Source organism: Arvicola amphibius, chromosome 12 (assembly GCF_903992535.2).
Source record: "Arvicola amphibius chromosome 12, mArvAmp1.2, whole genome shotgun sequence".
Taxonomy (NCBI): domain Eukaryota; kingdom Metazoa; phylum Chordata; class Mammalia; order Rodentia; family Cricetidae; genus Arvicola; species Arvicola amphibius.
Window position 1 is genome coordinate 68,035,941 of NC_052058.2, and position 20,916 is coordinate 68,056,856.

A 20,916-nucleotide genomic window follows, 5' to 3' on the forward strand; every position below is an offset into this window, starting at 1 on the left:
ACACAAGAGCCCCCCAAAAGTATGAAACACAAAGGAGGCTTTACTCCTGAAGCTAAACAAAGGGGTAGGGATTGAGAGGAGAGATAGGGAATGGGGGGGATGGCGGGGGGGGGGGGGGGGGGGGGGGAGTTGAGCAAAAAGGAGGATGCATCTTGAGCTAAGTTTTCCTTTTTGTGGAGGGGAGACTGGGTTTCACTATGATACAAAAAAGCTATGATAAAAAGCCACTGCGCCGGGCTTTTTATTAGGCCTGCGCTACCACTCCCGGCAATAAGCCAGACTCCTCCTCCTTTAGATTTGTTATACTGTAAGTATCAATCTTCTGCCTGCGTGCATATATGTGCACCATGCGCCTGCTGAATCTCCTGGAGCTAAGATTTTTTTGGGTAGTTGTGAGTCACTACGTGGGTACTGAGAATTGAACCCTGGTCTTCTACGAGAGCAAGTGCTTTTAACCTCTGAGCCATCTCTCCTTAACTCCAGCCAAGGAGTTAGGGATTTTTTATACAAATGAATCTCCCAGGTAACTACCACCTGTGGTAATCTGTACGTGGGCCAAACCTCCTGAGGAAAGATGTTATAAGACATAGAAAAGCCTATTTTCATCAGCTGAGCCTTTCATTCAGCTGGACCAGGCTAGCCTGGGACTCAACCCGGCTGCCTGCAGCATCTATCTATCCATCCATCCATCCATCCGTCTATCTATTGAGACAGTGTCTTAGTATGTGTATTTCGTATGTATAGCATTGGCCTGGAACTTGCCATGGAGAATAGGCTGCTTTCGAACTCACGGAGATATGCTAGACTGCCTCCTGGGTGCTGGGATTGAACGTGTGCACCACCAAGCAGTACATTGCCTGCAGCATTTTGTATTTTAACGTACTCGTGGCACCCGGAAATACTTGGGCAGATTTTAAGATGGCTATGGGGGGTACTTCTGAAAGGATTGATTCTGGTAATTAACACTAACCATCAAAAAGGAAATCCGTCGGGCTTAGTGGCAGGTCTGTAAAATATGCACCCGGAAGGCAGAGAAAGAGAGAGAGAGAGGGAGGAGAGAGTGAAGACTGCGTTAGATTGTAGGTCAGCCTCCTCCACAAGGGAAAAGCAAAAGGATCTCAACTTCCTGAAAATGGCCCTCAGCGCCTGACAGGAAACGGCAGGCCCAGGCCAGAAGAACTAGCGCAAGACCTCAGGTTTGGCGGCCGGAAGTGGCTGCAGCCCCGCCCCCTTGGGCGTGCTAGCTCCGGAGCTCGCCTTCTGCGCAGGCGTGAGTCGCTGACTCCGCCTCCTCGGTGCCGCGGTCGGAGCCATTTCGCCGCTGCTTCCATGCGGGGTGAGGTGCGTTCCTTCGCCGTTTGTGTCGAAGCTTGGAGCTGCGAACTCGCCTGAGAGGGTTGTGCTTTCGGGCACGGAGCCGTGGAGGAGGGTAAGGGAGCAGCGTTGGGGCCCCCAGGCGGGCTCGGGGCCGACGGCCGACGCTGGCCTCCTCGGCTCCGCCGTGGCTTTGTTGTGAGGCGCAGGCGGGCGGGCGGGCGGGTGGGGGAGGGGCGGCGCGGCGGGTGCCCGGATTACGGGCCGTGGGCTCGCCCGCCATGGCGTACTCGCTGGCGACCCTGGCCCCTGGCCGCGGTCTGCCTCCTTCAGGTTGACCGCTCTCAAAGGCCGCGTTCTCCATCGGCCTGTCATGCGACGGGTGTGTCGGTACCCAGAGTCACTCGTGATGGCGGCTCGACGCCACACGGCGCCTCGGGCCCTCGGGTCGCTCATCCGGGGCACTAGAGCCCCGGGGGGCCCGCCGCTTGGGCACACACGGGTTCTTTGCAGCTCCTCAGCATGGGTGGCTGAGCACGGGTGGGGCGGAACGAGGAGCTGCTGGTAGGAAAATGTCTGAATGATTAAGTGAGACCGTGCAACGGGATCGCCCTACTCTAGATAACGGTCTCCGGGAACGGCGCCTCGGAATCTGAGACTGGCTTTGGGGTGCAGAATGTGTCATCTCCGAAGATGGAGGGGCATTTGTGAAGCCTAAAGCCATAAACTGACCGTGGTGGTGGTGGTGGTGGGGGCGCGAGAGGGAGGTCTGGCCACGTGACTTGAGGGTGGCGAAGGAGATGGAAGAATTTGTTTTAGGGTAGAAGAATGAAAAAGAATTTCGAAATATCGCAGTTCTCCAAGTAGGGATGGCAAGCGACAGGAGCTGGAGAGAAACGAGGACCATCAGAGACGTTCTGGAGCCAAAATAGCCTTGCGGAGCAGGCTTGCATCCGGGGTGATTGACGTTTTGACATCCGACTAGGCTCTCTCGTCAGGGGAGAAGTTGTTTGTAGATTCTGAGTCTGTAAAAGAAATTGTGGCTATTTCCAGGGAACCCTTCACTTTTTTTTCCCCCTCTCGGAGACAGGGTTTCTCTGTAGCTTTGGAGCCTTCCTGGAACTCTGTAGCCAGTCTGGCCCCTAACTCTTGAGAGTCCACTTGTCTGCCTCCCGGAATTAAAGGTGTGCGCCACCACCGCCCCGGGGCGGCAGACCCTTCCACACTCATTTCTCACTTTGCTGTATGTTCCCTCTGCTCAAAGAAATTAAAGGAAAACAGAACAGTACAGTATACAGTTTAAGGATTAGCTAGTTCCTTAATCCTCTAAGGATAATCTCAACAGCCATTTAAGGATACAAAAGATAGCCGTGGAAGATCTTTGGGGATCAGATCAGAATGTCCAAATTGAGACACTGAATTACTTGGTGCCATTAATGTAGGTGGGAATTTATTTATGGGTTTGGGATACATTGTTTTGGAAAAATTCTTATTGAGATGCTAAGTTAATGTTTTGATGGGAATGTTAATATTTTCCTTGGATAAAATTTGGAGTCTTGCATGACTTCAGGAGGCAGAGACAAGCGCATCTCTAGAGTCTTCTTGAGTTTGAGGCCGGCCTGGTCTACAGAGTGAGTTCCAGGACAGGCTCCAAAGTTACAGAGAAACCCTGTCTGAAACCACACACACAAAATGGAGACTAAAGGCTTTATATATCTATTTTGACTTAAATTAGCATGAATATTCTAGGGATAAAAACTTGTTAATGCACACTGCGTACTTTTTTGTTCTGTGTTTGTGATTCTCCTGCCTCAGAGGCAGGAATTGTGTGTACTGCAATTTCTCTGTAGCTTTGGAAGTCTGTCCTGGAACTAGCTCTGTAGACCAGACTGCTCTCGAACTCACAGAGAACCGCCTGCCTCTTTCTCCTGAGTGCTGGGATTAAAGGCATGCGCCCAGCTAACAATGCTTTCTTAGGCCTTTTATTTTTAAGATTTATTTCCTTGGTTTTAGACAGGGTTTAACACCTGGCTGACCTTGAATTAAAAAGCTGCCTGCCTCTGCCACCTAGTGTTGGGATTAAAGGCCTGTGCTACCACCACCCGGTACACCTTTATTTTTTAAAGGGCATTAGCTTTGACATTATTGTCCAAAAGTATTAAGTGTTTTTGAGACAGGTCTCAAATTTTACTACCTGTAAAATTTCTTTTGTCCCTCCTTCTCTCTCTCTCTGTCTCTCTCTCTCCCCCTCCCCCTCCCTCTCTCCCTCTCTCTCTCTCCCTCCCTCTCCCTCCCTCTCACATTTTCAAGGCAAAGTTTTTCTCTGTGGCCTTTGCTGTAGACCAGACCAGCCTTTAACTATAGGATATCACTCTATATCCCTGGCTAGCCTTGACCTTTATGTAGACCAGGCCAATTAACGACCTATTTACTAGGCTCTTCTGAAGTAATCACACGATCAAATTATAAGATTACAATCTCAGCATGTGGGAGATAGAGGTAGGAAGGTAAGGCTACACAAAGACCTTGTATCATATGGTTCTACAGCTTTCAGAGGATAATGAATTGGTCTCCTGTCTGGTGAGGTAACAGTAACAGTCCTAAGTGGTTGGATAAAGCTGCTGTTCAAAGTTTTTGCCAGTTTGTAGGGGGTGATGGGGTCTAAATATTCCTTCTGTGATAAGCCTTTACTTTGAATGGAAGGCCCTACCTCTTAAAGCTTTATACCACTGTCTAGTCATACCATGGACCTTGGAGGGTGACTGCTGTGTATCTTGTTTGATGCTGGGTCTGGCTCTGTTTCTTGGCGATTTTTTTTTTTTTTTTTTTTTTAAGATTTTTAAATTTTTATTTATTATTTATTATGTACATAACATTCTGCCTCCATGTATGCCCACACACCAGAAGAGGGCACCAGACCTCATCACAGATGGCTGTGAGCCACCATGTGGTTGCTGGGAATTGAACTCAGGACCTTTGGAAGAGCAGGCAATGCTCTTAACCTCTGAGCCATCCCTCCAGCCCATTGGCGATTTTCTGGAACTTAGAAAAACAGGTTGGCCTTGAGCTCAAGATCTGCCAGCCTCTGCCCACCAAGTGCTTGGGTTAAAAGCATGGGCCATCACCACACCCCACCTTGGAAGTACTCTTCATTGTGTTAAACTTTGAGTTTCTGTTATCTGGGTATGCCATTTGCTTTACCGAGTGCTTGATCAAAGTTCAACTGACAACAAAATCAGATTTATAAGTTTATATTAGGGTCACATTTGTTGGGTGTAGATTTATTGTAGGTGCCTTGAAGCCTACAATAGTAATCGATCTCCCCTCCCCTTTCTAAATTTGGTTTTGTTTTTTCTGTGCATGAGTATTTTGCTGGCATGTATGTAGATGTACCATTTGCCAGAAGAGGGCATTGATTGGATCCCTTGAACTAGATAGTTAAGAATGATTGTAAGCCACCTTGTGTGGGAAATAAATCTGGGTCCTCTGTCAGAGGAAATAATGCTCTAAAACCACCTAGCCATCTCTCCTGTTTGCCCCGTGAGGGTTTTGTTTTGTATTTGGGCTTTGTTTTTGACATGGTCTCACTATGTAATCTTGGGTGGTTTGGAACTGGTTGTGTAAATTAGGATGACCTTTAACTCACAGAACTGCCCACCTCTCCCCATTGTTAATATGTCTTTAAGAAAAAAAAAAACTTTGACTCATTTTTATGGGAGGTTAAGGTTGGCTTAGGCTACATATCAAATTGAAGGCTTAATTGATTTCATTAATGTATGTATCCTGTACCTTCGGAATAAGGCTAAATATGGGTTTATATGCAAATTGTTGGTTATTTTTGTAATTTTGTTTGGTTTTGTTTTTAGTTTTCTGAGTCTGCTGCATGCAACCTCAAGTAGGCCTTCATTCTTAGCCATCTTCACCTGAAGCTTACTAAGTGTTAAAATTATACATGACCCACCACACCTTTAGTATGCTTGTGTGTGTTGCTGTTTCTTAGTCTGGTGAATTTCGGTTTCAGTTTAGGCTTTTACCATGAGTCACATGGAACTTAGATTTTCTTTTCTTTCTTTTTTTTTCTCTTTTCTTTCTTTTTTTTTTTTAAAGCTTTATTTTTAGCTGGGCAGTGGTGATGCATACCTTTAATTCCACCCAGCACTCAGAGGCAGGCAGATCTCTGGTGAGTCAAAGCCAGACTGGTCTACAAGATAGCTAGGACTGTTACACAGAGAAACCTGTCTCAAAAAAGTTTTTACTTTGTGTGTATGAGTAGTCTGTGTGTTTGGATACCACCTGGATACCAGGTGCAGGCAGGCAGATGTCAGATCCCCTGAAACTGAAAGCCAAAGAAGATTGCCAGTCACCAAATGGCATGTAAGATACCTATTGTAGAGTGTAGGACCCTGCATAAAATGTTTGCCATGTCTGGATGGAGGTGGTGTACACCTTTAATCCCAGCACTTGGAAGGCAGAGGCAGGAGGATCTCTCTGACCTCAGGGCCAACTTGATCTACAAATGAGTTCTATGACAGCCAATACTACAGAGAGCAACCCTGTCTCTAAAAACAAAGAAAAAAAAGTTTGAGGTTAAAAATCAGCCTACTGTGATAATTTGTGTGTGTGTGTGTGTGTGTGTGTGTGTGTGTGTATGTGTGTAACCCTCAGCTTGTGTCTTTTTTTTTTTTTTTAACCACATGCCACAGGCTTCCCAAAATAAATTCTTACCAGTTCTAGTAGTATTGTGAATAGAATACCTTATTCTTGGCCTAGATTATAGTGGCTTATATATTTTGAGGTTTTGCTATCATAACGTTTTGACTTGTTTTTTAGGTGTGAAGAAGACACCTGAATCATGGGTGACATTAAAAATTTTCTGTATGCCTGGTGTGGCAAAAGGAAGATGACCCCAGCCTACGAAATTAGAGCAGTGGGAAACAAAAACAGACAGAAATTCATGTGTGAGGTACTAAAGAATACAATATATTTGTATGCTTTCATTTGTTAGGTTAAAGGAATGTTTGGAAAGGCTAAGCTGTTGCAGGTTAGAAAAAAATATTTTGACTTAACGGTTTACTAGAAAAATTATTCTGGTGCTCCCAAAACAACTTCGATGCTTGTTAAGTTCAGAAGATAAGTGCTTGTAGTCTTAAATAACTTTATTTTTGTTTGGGAGGGAATGGAACAGTTTTACTTCTATCTCTGGCTGGCCTTTTAACTCCGTAGACGAGACTGGCTTCAGGCTCAACTGTTCACAAGTGCTGTGATTAAAGGTGAACACCATACCTGCTTCTCTGACTCATTTAGAGAAGGAAAGTATTTAAAAGAAAAGTAAAGAGCTTTTCTTTTAGTTATTATAAAATCTATGTTACATGATTGTGTGTACATACAGGCATAAAAAGTAAAACTTGTGAGGGTCCGTTTTTCTTGCTGTACACGTCTCAAGGATCTAATTCAGGTCCTCACATTGGAGGCAAATGCCCTTGCTGAGTCATCTTGCTGTGTGGGGGGCGCATTTTGATTGTGATGGGAATAGCACTTAAGGCCTGTCTAGGCAAAGCACTGTCCCATTGAGGTTACCAGCACTCAAGAGGCAGGAGAAACTAAGAGAATTTGAGGTCTGCCTGCCTGGTCTACAGAGTGAATTTCAGGACAGCCAGGGCTACAGAGAGAAACCCAGTCTTGGAAAACCGAAAAGCAACCCAATCTTAAAATAGTTTATTGTGGGAATCTGAGCCACTTAAATTGATACTTTTGGATCAGCATATCAGTGAAAAATATAATTCCATGTTTCTAATAAAATTCAGTGTTGTATGGGTATGCTAAAAGCATGCTTAAATGCATGTTTAAAGTAGCTAGCTGTTCATGCTTTATCTTGATGGGCCATTTAATGAATAATTATTTTTTTAAATCCTAGAATTATTATCAAGGTTTAATTCAACTTTTTTCCCCTTGAATCTTAAGGTTCGAGTAGAAGGGTTTAATTATGCTGGTATGGGCAATTCCACCAATAAAAAAGATGCACAGAGCAATGCTGCCAGAGACTTTGTCAACTATTTGGTTCGAATAAATGAAGTAAAGAGTGAAGAAGTTCCAGCCGTTGGGGTAAGTATTTATGGCCAAGAACTTGAGCTGTCTTTATGTTTGCTTTCACATTTCTTTGGGTTCAAATTAACACAAGACAGATTTATAGGTGAGTGGACATTGTGTGCAGGGCTATCAATTGTGATTATGCAAAAATGCAGTAAGCTTTAGAAACTTTTAACACATGTTGAGATTTCTCTTTCTGAAATGGTGTAGAACTGATATATACTCAGTAGAAACCATACCTTGAATTGTGAATTTTGACATTTATCCATGCAGGCAATAAATAGTTGTTGGACACATGGCCACTCAGACATGCCCCCAGAAGAGTATAAACAGCCAGTACTTATAGCTTATGTGTTACTAAGGTACATTGCTTAGTAGGATGGGTATAAGAAGTTAGTGTTTGTTTCAAAAACTTGGTATTTTCAGAATAGGTGTTTTATTGGGAGATAGCACCATCGAGGCTTTGAGTGCTCTCATAGGTGATGGTGTATCTAGGTGCCAGTCTCTCATACCCCTCCGCTTTAGGTTTTTTTTTTCAAGACAGGGTCTTTATAGCTCTTACTGTCCTGTAACTCAACTGTGTAGATGAGTCTGGCCTCCAACTCACATATCCACCTGCCTCTGCTTCCTAACTATTGGGATTAAAAGCTTACATCTATTCCCAGCCAACATCTCATTTCTAATTCCTTGGTATTTTTAATCTCAGGTTGTGAGATTTTGGGGGATAGGATAGGTAAGTGTTTTGGAAGAGATGATAAGGCCTTTTCCTTGTATATCTTTCTAAAGCACCCTAACCTTGAGCTCCAGAGCCACAATTTCAGGTGTCAGTATCTGAAATTCAGTTCTAAGATTGTTTTAACCCTTTTTTTCCCTTATAAAAATGCATGTTATATATTCTGGGCTGCCTAAAATTTTTTTTTTTTTTTTTTTTTTTGGTTTTTCGAGACAGGGTTTCTCTGTGGCTTTGGTGCCTGTCCTGGAACTAGCTCTTGTAGACCAGGCTGGCCTCGAACTTCACAGAGATCCGCCTGCCTCTGCCTCCCGAGTGCTGGGATTAAAGGCGTGCGCCACCACCGCCCGGCTGCCTAAAATTTTTTAATGAAGACAGGATTTTTTTTTTTCTTTTTATGTATACAATGTTCTGTTTGCATTATGCCTGCAGGCCAGAAGAGGGCACCAAATGTCCTTACAGATAGTAGTGAGCCACCATGTGGTTGCTGGAAATTGAACTCAGGACCTGAAAAGTAGCCAGTGCTTTTAACTGCTGAGCCATTTCTCCAACTCGAGGATTTTATTATTAGAACTCATTACTTATACCAGGCTGGCATTGAACTCACAGAGATCTGCCTGTCTCTGTCTCTCAAGTGCTGGGATTAAAGGCATGTACCACCATCACAAGGCAGACTGAGGGTGTCTTATACTCATTAAAAAAAATTTTTTTTTTGAAGTTGGGTCTCTGGCCAAGACTGGCCTTGGATTTAGAACTCTTTGCCTAGGTCTCCAAGAGCTGGGATTACAGACTTGGGACATGAGGTCCAGCAGGCTATATTGTGCGCGCCTCCCCCCCGTCCACCCTTTTGTGCTTTGTTTTGCTCTTCAGGACGGGTTTTTTGTATAGCCCTGGCCATCCTAGAGCCAGGCTCGCCTCAAACTCAGAGGTTCCACCTCTGCCCTGAGTGCTGGGATTAACCATCATTGTCCAAGTTATTGTGCTTTTTAGTTTTTAAATATTTATTGTAGGGGTATTTATATTTTGCTTAAGTGTGCATGCCTAGTGCCCACAGGTCAGAAGACATCAGATCTGGAACAGGAGTTATATATTATTGTAAGCCACAAAGTGGATGCTAGGAACAAAGTCCTGGTCCTCTGCATGAGCAGCAGGTTCTCTTAACCACTGAACTACCTCTCTGGCCTATATATCTAATGAACTGTGGTATCTTTGTATAGAATAAGTTTCAGAAATTTGTCATGTACCTAGTGTAAGACTGTCATAAAAAAAGTATACTATGTAATTAACTGTATAAACATAGAAATTTGAACACTTGAATCTTTTAACTTTATTAAAGTTCTAGCACTTAGTAGGCTTAGGTAGTGAAATTGCCTTGAGTGGGTAATTCTGATACCACAGGTCTTGCCTTAAAAATGGGATCTTCATAGGAACAGGCATTTATCATTATAATGTTAAATACTTCTGTTACTATATAAGACAGGTTTCACTATGTATCTTACAGCTCATCCTGGAACTCACATAGATCCACCTGCCTCCTGAGTGCTGGGACTAAAATTGTGTGCCACCATGCCGCACACTTTTATTTTTGAGATTATTTCACTAGCCTTTGCCATCCTTAACTTTTAAGTTGTGATGGTTTCAAATTTCCACCTAACCTCTGAATCCTGCCTTCCTTGTTGCTAGGGCTGAAGGAATGCTTTACCATGTTTGGCACCAGAAAGTTACCTAATTCTTTTTAATAAGATAGGTTCTCAATATATTCTGCAAAAATTGGCCTCTTCCTCCCCACTGCTGTAATTAAGCACATATACCACTATTCCCAGCTGCTTTCTTTTCTCTTTTTTTAAAAGCAGGGTTTCTCTGTAACAGTCTTAGCTGTCCTGGAACTAGCTCTGGACCAGGCTGACCTTGAACTCAGTTACAGAGATCCGCCTGCCTCTGCCTCCCAAGTGCTGGATTAAAGACATATGCCACCATTGCCCAGATTGGCTTTGAATTCTTGAGGGTAGTGTTATTTCCTGTTAAGGATGTATAATATTTGGACATCCTTAAAGGTGGTCAGATATTGAGGAAACACCAATGGAGAAAGACAGGTTATAGCAAGATTTAATAGTATCGGGAAGTGGGAAGTGGGAATGGGTTATGTAAGAGTTTGGTATACTCTTAAGTTACACGAAGCTGTCTCTGAGAAATAGGGAAAATACTGTTGGAAAGGATCTTTAATATATGGCATCTTTTGAGTCTTGAAAGAGACTTCTAGTTCTTCACCAAAAAAAAGTCAAAACAAAGCACTGACACTGTTGACATTTCCTTGCACAGATTGTACCACCCCCACCCATACTTACGGACACATCTGATAGCACAGCAAGTACTGGAGAAGGTCCACCACCACCCATGGGAGGACCACTTCCTCCACATCTGGCTCTCAAAGCAGGTAAGAAAGAGACTTGAATATCTGCACTTGACTGAGAATAACACCATTATGGTCATTCATGTCTATTTGGAAAGTTTTATTCTTAGTTTAAAAAACAAATCTACATTGAAAATACATTATGGGTGGTGGTTTTAGGCCTGTAATCCCAGCAGAGGCAGGCTAATCTGAGTTTGAGGTCAGCCTGGTCTACAGAGTGAGTTCCAGAACAGGCCCCTAAGCTACACTGAACCCTGTCTGAAAACCAACAACAACAACAAAAAAGCCAAGAACATATATTAGTACCTAGGACAGAGAGAGTACCATTCCTGAGGATGTGTTCTAAATCAACTAGCATCCAATATGGGCAGAAACAGATTGGGCAAGTAGGCCAGGCCAGCTTTTACCACCCAGATGAAAGCAGCTCAAGGGAGGATGGGTTTATTATGGTTCACAGTCCATCATGACAGACTTCAAGGTGGGAGGAGATTAAAGCAGAAAGCAGCTGGTAACCTTGCAAAAAACAGAGCAGTGGATTTATACTATTACTTAGTTTCTAGTCCAAGGAATGGAGTCTTCTCATTGGGTTGGCAGTTTTATACACTCTGGTTAACTTTTAACCAAGACGGTCTCTAACAATTACTGCTAGAGGATTTAGTCAAGTTAACAGTTATATTAATTAATCATCAGATAGCTTATTTACTGTTTCTTGGAGCTTATACTATCGTTTCCACATGCATAGGCACAAACAACAAACGAACTGGATTGGGTTGTCAGTTACTTAAAATTTTTAAGATAGTCCTGATTCAGGTGCCCTTCCACATTACTGAAAATAACAAATTTCCTTTAGGAGTATTCTTTAAAATAATTAAAGTTTCTTTTTAGTTAAAAGAGTGATTTTTTTTTTTTTTTTTTAGCAGCAGAGAATAATTCTGGAGTAGAGTCTTCATCTGGCTATGGTTCTCCTGGACCCACCTGGGACCGAGGAGCCAATTTAAAAGACTACTACTCAAGAAAGGAGGAACAAGAAGTGCAAGCGGTAAGGCTCTTACAATGTCACATCCTTGAAAATAGGCTTTGGGGTAGAATTCACAGCAGGGTTGAGTATCTCCACAAATTCATAATATAGTTATTTGGTTTTCTGTTTTATTTTTGAGACAGTATCTTGAATCCAGTGACTATAGCTTAAAAGCCATTTTTAATGGTTGTTAGTACTAACTTGGTTGTAGTCCAGCAGTAGAAAGTAAGGGACAAGGGAATGACATTCAGGTTAGCCTGAATGATAGTTCCAAGAATATAGGAATTCCTATGTCTTAGCTCAAAAATAAGGGTTTTGGATAGTTCAGTGATGAAAGTACTTGTCTAGCCGTTTTCAAGAACCTGGATCTCAGCACAATAAAAACAAAACCTGGATTTTGTATTGGAAAAGAAATGTTACTTGTTATTATTGTACCTTAAGTAAGTACTGATAAGTAGTGCAGCCAAATTTAATCATCATTGATTTCACAGACTCTAGAGTCAGAAGAAGTGGACTTAAATGCTGGGCTTCATGGAAACTGGACATTGGAAAATGCTAAGGCTCGCTTGAATCAGTATTTCCAAAAAGAAAAGATCCAAGGAGAATATAAGTACACCCAAGTGGGTCCCGATCACAACAGGTTTGCTTGTTTCACTGTTTTCCTTGTAAAGAAGTTAAGGTTGTTTGGCTGTTTATGTTTTAACCAAATGTTACCCAGTTTATTGTATGCATCAGTAGTGAATTGTGAACAGATAAATATGTATAAGAATTACTGACTTGTTGCCATAGTTTTCACTTAAGAATTTAATGCTGTTGTATAAGAAGTCCTACAAAAGTCTGTTGCTAGACTTTTAAGATTATCCTTTGGCTGAGGCCGAAGGTAACATCCACTGGTGATTTGTTAGTTGACCTAATCGGTCAGAGGTGGTGATTTTGTTCTGTGTAGTTTTATTGGCGATAGATAGCTTTAATACTTGAAATGGTTCTGGTATGTTTTGTTGTCTTAGTAGATTGTATTTCATCTGTATCCAAATTTGACTTGAGTTTGATGTTGGCAGCTCTTAAAAGAATCCTGTTTCTAGAATGCCATGAAGTTGAAGGATCGCGAAAGTTTTATATGTGACTTAAATTAGAATGCTTTTTTTTCCTGTTAAGTTTATAAAACTGAATGTAAGGGAAGATATGTGACCGTATGTTTCTCAGCCTGCTTGATGTTCTTCCTAAGAGCATTCCAGGGTGTAGTACTTATTACTCCCAGGAAGGCTCATACAGATTAGATTCTTCAGGGAGGCACTATATTTTTATTGGAAGAGAAAGGAAGCGGTTTTGGAAAACATCTTGATTGGATTTGCTATCTTTAATTATAAAAAAATTAAATTATCCAAAATAAATTTAAAACATTTTCCTTAAATCAAAGTGTTCTCCCTTGGGTGCAAATAGCAACCCTAAAATAATCATTGCACACACACAAAAAAAAAAAAATCAAAAATTGACTGCATACTCAAAATGATCCAGAGCATGGCTCCTCCTGCTTCCTACTGCTTTGTTCAGTCCTGAATTCTCAGATACTATATGCTTGGTGTCATTATTTTCATTTTGTTGTCAGATTAAAAAACAAAACAGACTATAACAAAATTTTTTAATGCTTTATGTATAACTTATTGGACTTACCAGCTCCTGGTAGTTTTTCTTTGTAATAATAATTGGAAATGCTGGTGATAGAGCTCAGGTGGAGCATCTCCATAGTTTGCTTGATGCCTAGAGTTCATATTCCCAGCATTAATGTTTTAACTATTATATTATTGTTGTTGTTATTATTATTATTATATACATAATTGTGCCTAAAACTTAACTGAATTGCTGCCAAAAAGCTTGATTTCAGTATCTTACTGATTTCTGATGTAAAAGCAAAGAATTCAGGACACGACAATGTAAGAGGCAGACAGTTGGAGCTGGGACACATTGCTCCTTGTATGTCCTTTATTGAAAGGCATAACAGACAGCAACACCAGAGGTTTGTGTTCATATACACATGTGCTGATGCTTAGGCTGAACTAAGCAATCACATGGGAAACTATTGTAAACTGATTTCTGGTGTTGCTGTTCCCCCCTAGGTGGAGGAGAATGAGATTGAGTGCTGACTTTAAGCCTGGCTGAGAAACATACTGTCATCGGTGTCATTAATGAAAGGGTGGATGTTGTTCCCCTGAAAGCCAGTGGCCTTTGACCCCTTGAAGCCCTTGTGCCTGAAGGTCAGTTGACAAAGAAGTTTAGGAAGGAGACTAACATTTTTTTTCCTTAAGCTTCACCTAACCTTTTGTTCACAGCACAAAGTCAAGTTTGAATGTACGAGCAGTGAAGGACCAGCATACTTTTGCTAAAAATCTAAATTTATTCCTTAGAACCTGCTAGCAGTTTTAGCTGTAATGTAAAAAATGACTTTTGTTCTCTAGGCCCTGGTTTAAATACCTAAAAGTAGGCTAAATTTTTTTTTTGTCACCAAGGACTTCTTGCAGCTATATGTAATCAGGACTCTGCCACAGGAGCTACTGGTATATAGTGCTTGCATGTATGAAATTGCCCTAACAGGTTGTAACTAGTATATATATAATTTGAAGTTTGGTGTTTTTCTTACTTAGCTACAAGCTAAACTAAATTTTCTTTTGTTGAAAGCATTCTCATTCAGATTCTAACCTTGGAATAAAAATAAGTAAATTTATAATAATCCAAAAATGTAACATTTTTTTTCATGAAAGAAAGCTCTCCAGCTGTTAATAACTAATGTCATACATATTTGCAGTTTATATACTTTTTGTTCTAGGATTGGACAGAAATGTTGAGAATGTTTTTTGCTATAATTTCTATTGAATGCAGTTGGAAAACCTCCCTGACTAGGTAGATACGGAGTTAGTAACTTAGAGTGATAAATTCCTAACCTTGTTTGTATATGTTGTTACAGGAGCTTTATTGCAGAAATGACCATTTATATCAAGCAGCTGGGCAGAAGTAAGTGTAATCCCTTTTAAACTACTCCTAAAAGTTTTTGCAGTGAAGATATTTTCACATTATAAAGTCTTGAGCTACTTTAAAAGAACATACACCACTATAGAGAAGTTAGTTTTAGCCTATTACATTGAAAAATTGAACTATTCATTAATGGGAAAGAATAGGGGAGTAACACATGGGATTTTGAGAGTTAGTTGATACTGTACACTAAAGTGGGAGCTAGGTATTTTAATTTCGTGCATATTAATTTGAGCTATGGTTCTAGAGTGGAATAAGTTAGACTAGGGAAAGTTGAGGATAGGAGGTGCACTGTGGATACCACTATGCCTCACATAAACAGATGATGAAATGTAATAGTCTAGATATGAAGCGCCTGTCTTAGACCTAGGAAAGGTCTTTGCTAGGCACAAAACAAGCCTGCTTGTATTTGTCTGTTTCCTTAAGTCATGTAGATTTCCTTTTATAGGCGTTTCCTTTATAAAAATGGTAGCCTTTTAGACTTAACAGTTATCAGAATAGTTGGTCACCTTATACTGATGCCAGAGAAACCTATCTGAAACAGCAAGTTTTAGGTACCATGATACCTATAATAACGTCTTAGGATATTATTGAAGATCAACACAGGTAATCTCCCAAACCATATATGCAAAAGATGCTTGTGTAATATTTTAGTGGTCAGATCATGAAGGATGTTTACAGTTCAACTATAAGTAGTGAAATGGAATTTAATGGGTTGGATTGGGTAATCGAATTAAAAGCAATCGCTATTGCATTTGAGAGCCATGTAGCTAGGAGTAGTGGTGGGACCTGCATTGTGTGTATTAATGTAGGAGGGCAGCCTATAAGTTCCAGTCCTGTATAAGTTAGAGAGAAAGAAACCTTGTTTTAAAACAACAAAATACCAAAGGTGTTAAGTATAGCCAATAGGTAAATTTGTGGATTTAGGAGATAAGCAAATTCGGTGGTAGATTGCTTACTTATAGGATTATTGATTCAGTACCCTGCACATCGAAACAACTGTGAACCAAGTCCCTGGAACTCTAGCTATCAGCATTCTGTTAAAAAATGGTCCTTTTCTTTGGGTCTCAATGGTAATAAGATTATATTCAGAAGGTCCCAAATTAAGCCTTTTGTTCAAAACAAACCCAAAAGCAAGATTTAAAGAAGCATGGGGGCTGGGCTTTTAACTTACTTGGTGAGTGTTCGCATTTATTTCTGGCTCAAGTACCACGCAAGCTAGGTATGGTGGTATGGCGCACTGCAAGATGAGGCAGGAGAATCAGAAAAGTGTGTTCAGGGTATTGGGGCCACATTGAGACCTGTCCATCCTATATAGTGAGTAGCCATTCAGGACTACATGATACCCTTGTCTTTAACAAAAACAGTTAAAAGTTACCTTTTACTACGTAGAATGTTGGAAGTTATGCCATGACTACAAGAGACACTCTTAAAAACAGAGAGACCATGAGAAAGCCACTAACCTTAGGAAAACAAAGGATAAACTTATCCATAGTAGATGATAGAAAGGCTGAGATGGTGCTTATATTAATTCTTCAGCAATAAGACTTAGGGAGCTCTAGGTTAAGAGCATTATGGGCTGCTCTTCCAGAGGTCCTGAGTTCAATTCCCAGCAACTACATGGTGGCTCACAACCATCAGTAATGAGATATGGTGCCCTCTCTGGCATGCAGGCACAACACTATACATAATAAATAAATCTTTTAAAAAAAAGATTAAGACTTAAGGTATAAGGATAGAAAGATACCTGTACATGTTTTACTGCCATAGTGTTAACCGTAAATAAATTCTACCATACATAATAGTGGTTCAGATTATTTGATCAGAAGATTTAAAGGAATGTCTTGAAATACTTTGTATTTCTGAATTTTTAATAGTGTAGTTTAACACATGCTTAAATTTAGCATATGGAAAATTTCATAGCCAATAGCAGTGGTTGCTTTTGTTTTTTGGGTAAAGATCTTAACATATCTTTTGGCTTGCATGGAGATAAGAATTTGAGTTGTCTGCACTGAATTTCATACTAAAAGCAGACGTCACAGGTGTGATAGACTAAAACCTGTGAGACCTACTTATTTTAAAACTTGGTCTGGTTTGCGTACTAAAGTTTTGGAGTCCAGACTTTGGTAACCCTAAGAAGCTGTGAACAGGGTGCTGGAGAGATGGCTCGGTTAAGAGCAATGACCCCTCTTCCAGAGGTCCTGAGTTCAATTCCCAGCAACCACATGGTGGCCCACAGCCATCTATAATGAGATCTGGTGCCCTCTCTGGCCTACAGGCAGGATACTGTATAAATAAATCTTAAAAAAAAAAAGAGGCTGTGACTCAGGAAGTTTTTAACATTAAGTGGAAGCCTCTTTCTTGATGTAATTAACCATCGTATACCTAATTTCATTTTATACTTAAGTTTTAAGTTTATCATTTTTTAATCTGATTTAATGATGTGGTAATGACAACAGTTGAGTGTGGTCTTCAAAATGATTAGTTATATAGAATTGGATTTGGTTAATGAATAGAATGAAAAGAACTGTGATACTTTTTATCGATGGTTGTTTAATATATAAATGTTTAGTTGTAACTGATGGTTCCTTGTTCAGCTCATTTCCGTCTTGGTAATCCTTGTAGGGATTTTTGCACGTGAACATGGATCAAATAAGAAATTAGCAGCACAATCATGTGCCCTCTCTCTTGTCCGACAACTCTATCATCTTGGAGTGATTGAAGCGTACTCTGGGCTTACAAAGAAGAAAGAAGGAGAGAGAGTAAGTATTTAAGCATTAATGTTCGTAACTTAGTATGTAACTAAAGAAGTTGAATTTATAGTTCAAGGGAGGAATGAGTTGGGGGACATGACCATAATAATTAATGGAAATTAAGGATTCTAAATGCTAGGCAGATCTTTTACTTCTGACCTATATCAGATCAAAGCTTAGAAAATCAAGAAATTAAAAGGCTGTATTTAATTAACACTCTTTTAAGATCCACTGAGTGAATTATAAATTATGATTATAATTCTCACTAAGAGGAATTTTTGTTTATGTCTATCATAGCCCTATTATATACTGTCAGCTCTCTATCTCTATTTTGCTAAAATTAATAGTTCTGAATTATTCATGGATGTGTTGATATTATTATTTTTGTAGGTGGAGCCTTACAAAGTTTTCCTCTCTCCCGATTTGGAGCATCAACTGCAAAATGTGGTTCAAGAGCTAGATCTTGAAATTGTGCCTCCAGTAAGCATATATACAGCTTTTTGTAGTTAGCTTTATTTTAAAATCTTCCCATAGACAAGTGTCTACATTTATTTTATTTTGCTTTTTCCTAGCCCGTTGATCCTTCTATGCCAGTTATACTCAACATTGGGAAATTGGCTCATTTTGAACCATCTCAGAGACAAAATGCAGTTGGAGTAGTACCTTGGTCACCACCACAGTCCAACTGGAATCCTTGGACTAGTAGCAACATTGATGAAGGGCCCCTGGCTTATGTAAGTACCACATGCCCTCTAAGATCAATTTTGGGGTTTAAAACTTCGGTATATTTTATTAGGTCAGGGTAAAATAGATTTTATTTGAATGTTTTCTTTTTATAGGCTTCCACTGAACAAATAAGCATGGATCTTAAGAATGAATTAACATACCAACTGGAACAGGATCATAATTTACAAAGTGTAAGTAATAAAGATTTTAACTATACATTGCCTAGTGTTTCAGAACATTGTTCTGTAGAATGGCACATTTCACCAAATTATTAATCATAGCATCATAGCTCTGATATACTAGTGGCTTTTAATTCAGTCAGGACCTAGAAATGAGTTGTGCTTCTTTGTTCCTTTCAAAAGTGTGTGGCAAGTAATTATAAAATTAGAAAGTTTCTGGAGACCTAAGAATGAAATGGGGGATGAAGACAAAGATTATTTAGAAATTTAGTAAGAATCAATTTTTTTTTTGTTTTTTCGAGACAAAAATGTATCATAGAATATATCAAGAACTAAGCCAGTTAGAATATAGTACTTTTTAAATATGGAAATGGTTTTAATGAAGTTTTACTAAGTTTTGACTTTTCTATGCAGGTATTACAAGAGCGAGAGATGCTTCCTGTGAAGAAATTTGAACCTGAAATCCTGGAAGCAATCAGTCAGAATTCAGTTGTGATCATTCGCGGGGCTACTGGATGTGGTAAAACCACACAGGTTCCACAGTACATTTTGGATGACTTTATCCAGAATGACAGAGCAGCAGAGTGTAATATTGTTGTAACTCAGGTAAATAACAAGCCAGTGTGAGCTCTGTTAATAGTTTGGGAGTTGGAGGATATTTTTTTGTTGTGATCAAATAAGGTTTTGAGAATGTTAAGACATTTTCACCTGCTTTCAGGGAACCTAGATTGGTATTAACGCAGGTTTCCTAGTTGTCAGACCTATAGGAGGCCTTACCTTCTCTAAAAGAGCAGATGGTGGTTGGGGAGGGGAGGGAGGAGGAATTGGGATTAATATGAAAACATTCCCAGGTTTTACGGGGAAAAACTGTTAAAACTGTAATACACACTCTTTTCTGCTTTCCCTGTCCTTTGTAACTTAGAATCTTGACAGGTTAGGCACGTACCCTAACCACTTAACCATAGCTTCTATCCTCTGGGTCATCATTGAACTTGAATCCTGTGTGTCAGGGGGTTCAGGCTTACGCTAGGTATACAAACACTAAGAACTTGGGCTAGCCTGGCAGTGATGGTGCATCACGCCTTTAAGCCCAGCACTCTTGGAGGCAGAGACAGGCAGACTGGCTGCTCTTACAGAGGTCAACAGCATGGTGCCTCACAACCAGTTATAATGATATCTGGTGACCTCTTCTGGCTGGCAGGCACACAGGCAGACAGAGCACCATATATATAAAATAAATCTTTTTTTTTTAAAAGAACTTAGGTGACTCTTATGGTGCCAAGTGATCTCATTTTTTATGTTTTTGTAAGTAAGATAAGCTTGTCAAAGTGCTCAGGCTTTGGGGACAGCTATTTCAAATCTGTCATGTTAAGCTGTTGGCGACAACTGACCATCAGGAGGATAGACCATTGCAGAGTTACTAGACCAGGGTGGCTTCAAACTTTGATCTGTGTCTTCCACATGCTTTTGAAGGTCAGTAAAGTTAAAAATTAATACAAGCTGGGCAGTGGTGGCACACACCTTTAATCTGGTCTACAGAGTGAGTTCCAGTGACAGGCTCCAAAGATTCACAGAGAAACCTTGTCTCTGCAAACTAAAAATAAAAAAATGGATGGTGATGATAAAACACTTGAGAAAAAAATAGTAGGGCAGTGATTCCAGAGTCAACCTGAAACATATCTTTATTTTACTTTTTAAATTTTTTTAGCAGTGTGTTTATATTGCACATGTGGGTATGTATCCACGAAAACTAGAACAGAGTGTCATTACCAAGAGGTGAACTTAATTTTTGAGCCATCTAACTAACATGGGTGCTAGAAACCAAATTTGAGTCCTTGAACAGTTCAGTGAGCCATCTTACTTAGTTCCAACTATGCTGAGTAGTGTAAGAACCAGTTTCCTATTGGTTTGTGCCTTTCAGTCACTTGTATACCATGATTCTGTTGGGAACTAGAGGTAGGTACTCTAATTAAAAATAAAGAGCCTATTGTACCATAATAGAAATAGTTAATGTATTCTCCATTTATTAAAGTTTCATATTTGGTAAAGGTCATTTGTGTCCTACCTTTCTCTGTTTCTAAGATAGCAATGAGAGCTTTTATAGTAATTTAAAATTTAGATGGGTGTGGTGTAAAGTTTGAAGTGAGACTCAAAACTTTTTGTGTTACTAGTTTGGTAGAACACTTGGCTTAGCATGTAACCTATGTTCAGTCACCCATATAACACATAGGAACTTTTAAATAAGTACAACTAATTTTATAATTCCATATCACTTTTGTTTTCAGCCCAGAAGGATCAGTGCAGTTGCAGTGGCTGAACGAGTTGCTTATGAGAGAGGTGAAGAGCCTGGAAAAAGCTGTGGTTACAGTGTTCGGTTTGAGTCTATACTTCCACGCCCCCATGCCAGTATAATGTTTTGTACTGTGGGTAAGTAATGCATTGTGGTACCTCATTTGTGACTTATTGTCATCTTTTTATTAAAAATACAGAAAGTTTGTTGTGTAAATGTTAATCCTGTACAGAAGAGAGACAGAAGCAGGCAAATAACTCTGTTAAAGGCCAGTCTGTTTCACAGAAAGTAGGGACAATGCCAAAAATACCTGAATGTGTCAGGATATTAATTACTGAAGACTGTTTTGACAATACAAGGATTGTGTTGTAGCAAGGTTGATTAT

General features: G+C 40.2%; 1 protein-coding gene across 1 annotated transcript in view; it reads left to right on the plus strand.

Moving 5' to 3' along the window:
- Window positions 1-1,288: 1,288 nt before the first annotated feature.
- Window positions 1,289-20,916, plus strand: part of Dhx9 (DExH-box helicase 9) — a 33,894-nt gene continuing 14,266 nt past the window's right edge. Inside the window, exons 1-13 of the mRNA XM_038348570.1 lie at window positions 1,289-1,429; window positions 6,145-6,277; window positions 7,276-7,416; window positions 10,451-10,565; window positions 11,459-11,580; window positions 12,051-12,199; window positions 14,519-14,565; window positions 17,209-17,345; window positions 17,727-17,816; window positions 17,909-18,070; window positions 18,176-18,253; window positions 18,656-18,847; window positions 20,527-20,668. Coding sequence (XP_038204498.1) covers window positions 6,167-6,277; window positions 7,276-7,416; window positions 10,451-10,565; window positions 11,459-11,580; window positions 12,051-12,199; window positions 14,519-14,565; window positions 17,209-17,345; window positions 17,727-17,816; window positions 17,909-18,070; window positions 18,176-18,253; window positions 18,656-18,847; window positions 20,527-20,668 — 1,486 coding nt within the window. The 5' untranslated portion in view covers window positions 1,289-1,429; window positions 6,145-6,166. The remainder of the gene's footprint in view (window positions 1,430-6,144; window positions 6,278-7,275; window positions 7,417-10,450; window positions 10,566-11,458; window positions 11,581-12,050; window positions 12,200-14,518; window positions 14,566-17,208; window positions 17,346-17,726; window positions 17,817-17,908; window positions 18,071-18,175; window positions 18,254-18,655; window positions 18,848-20,526; window positions 20,669-20,916) is intronic.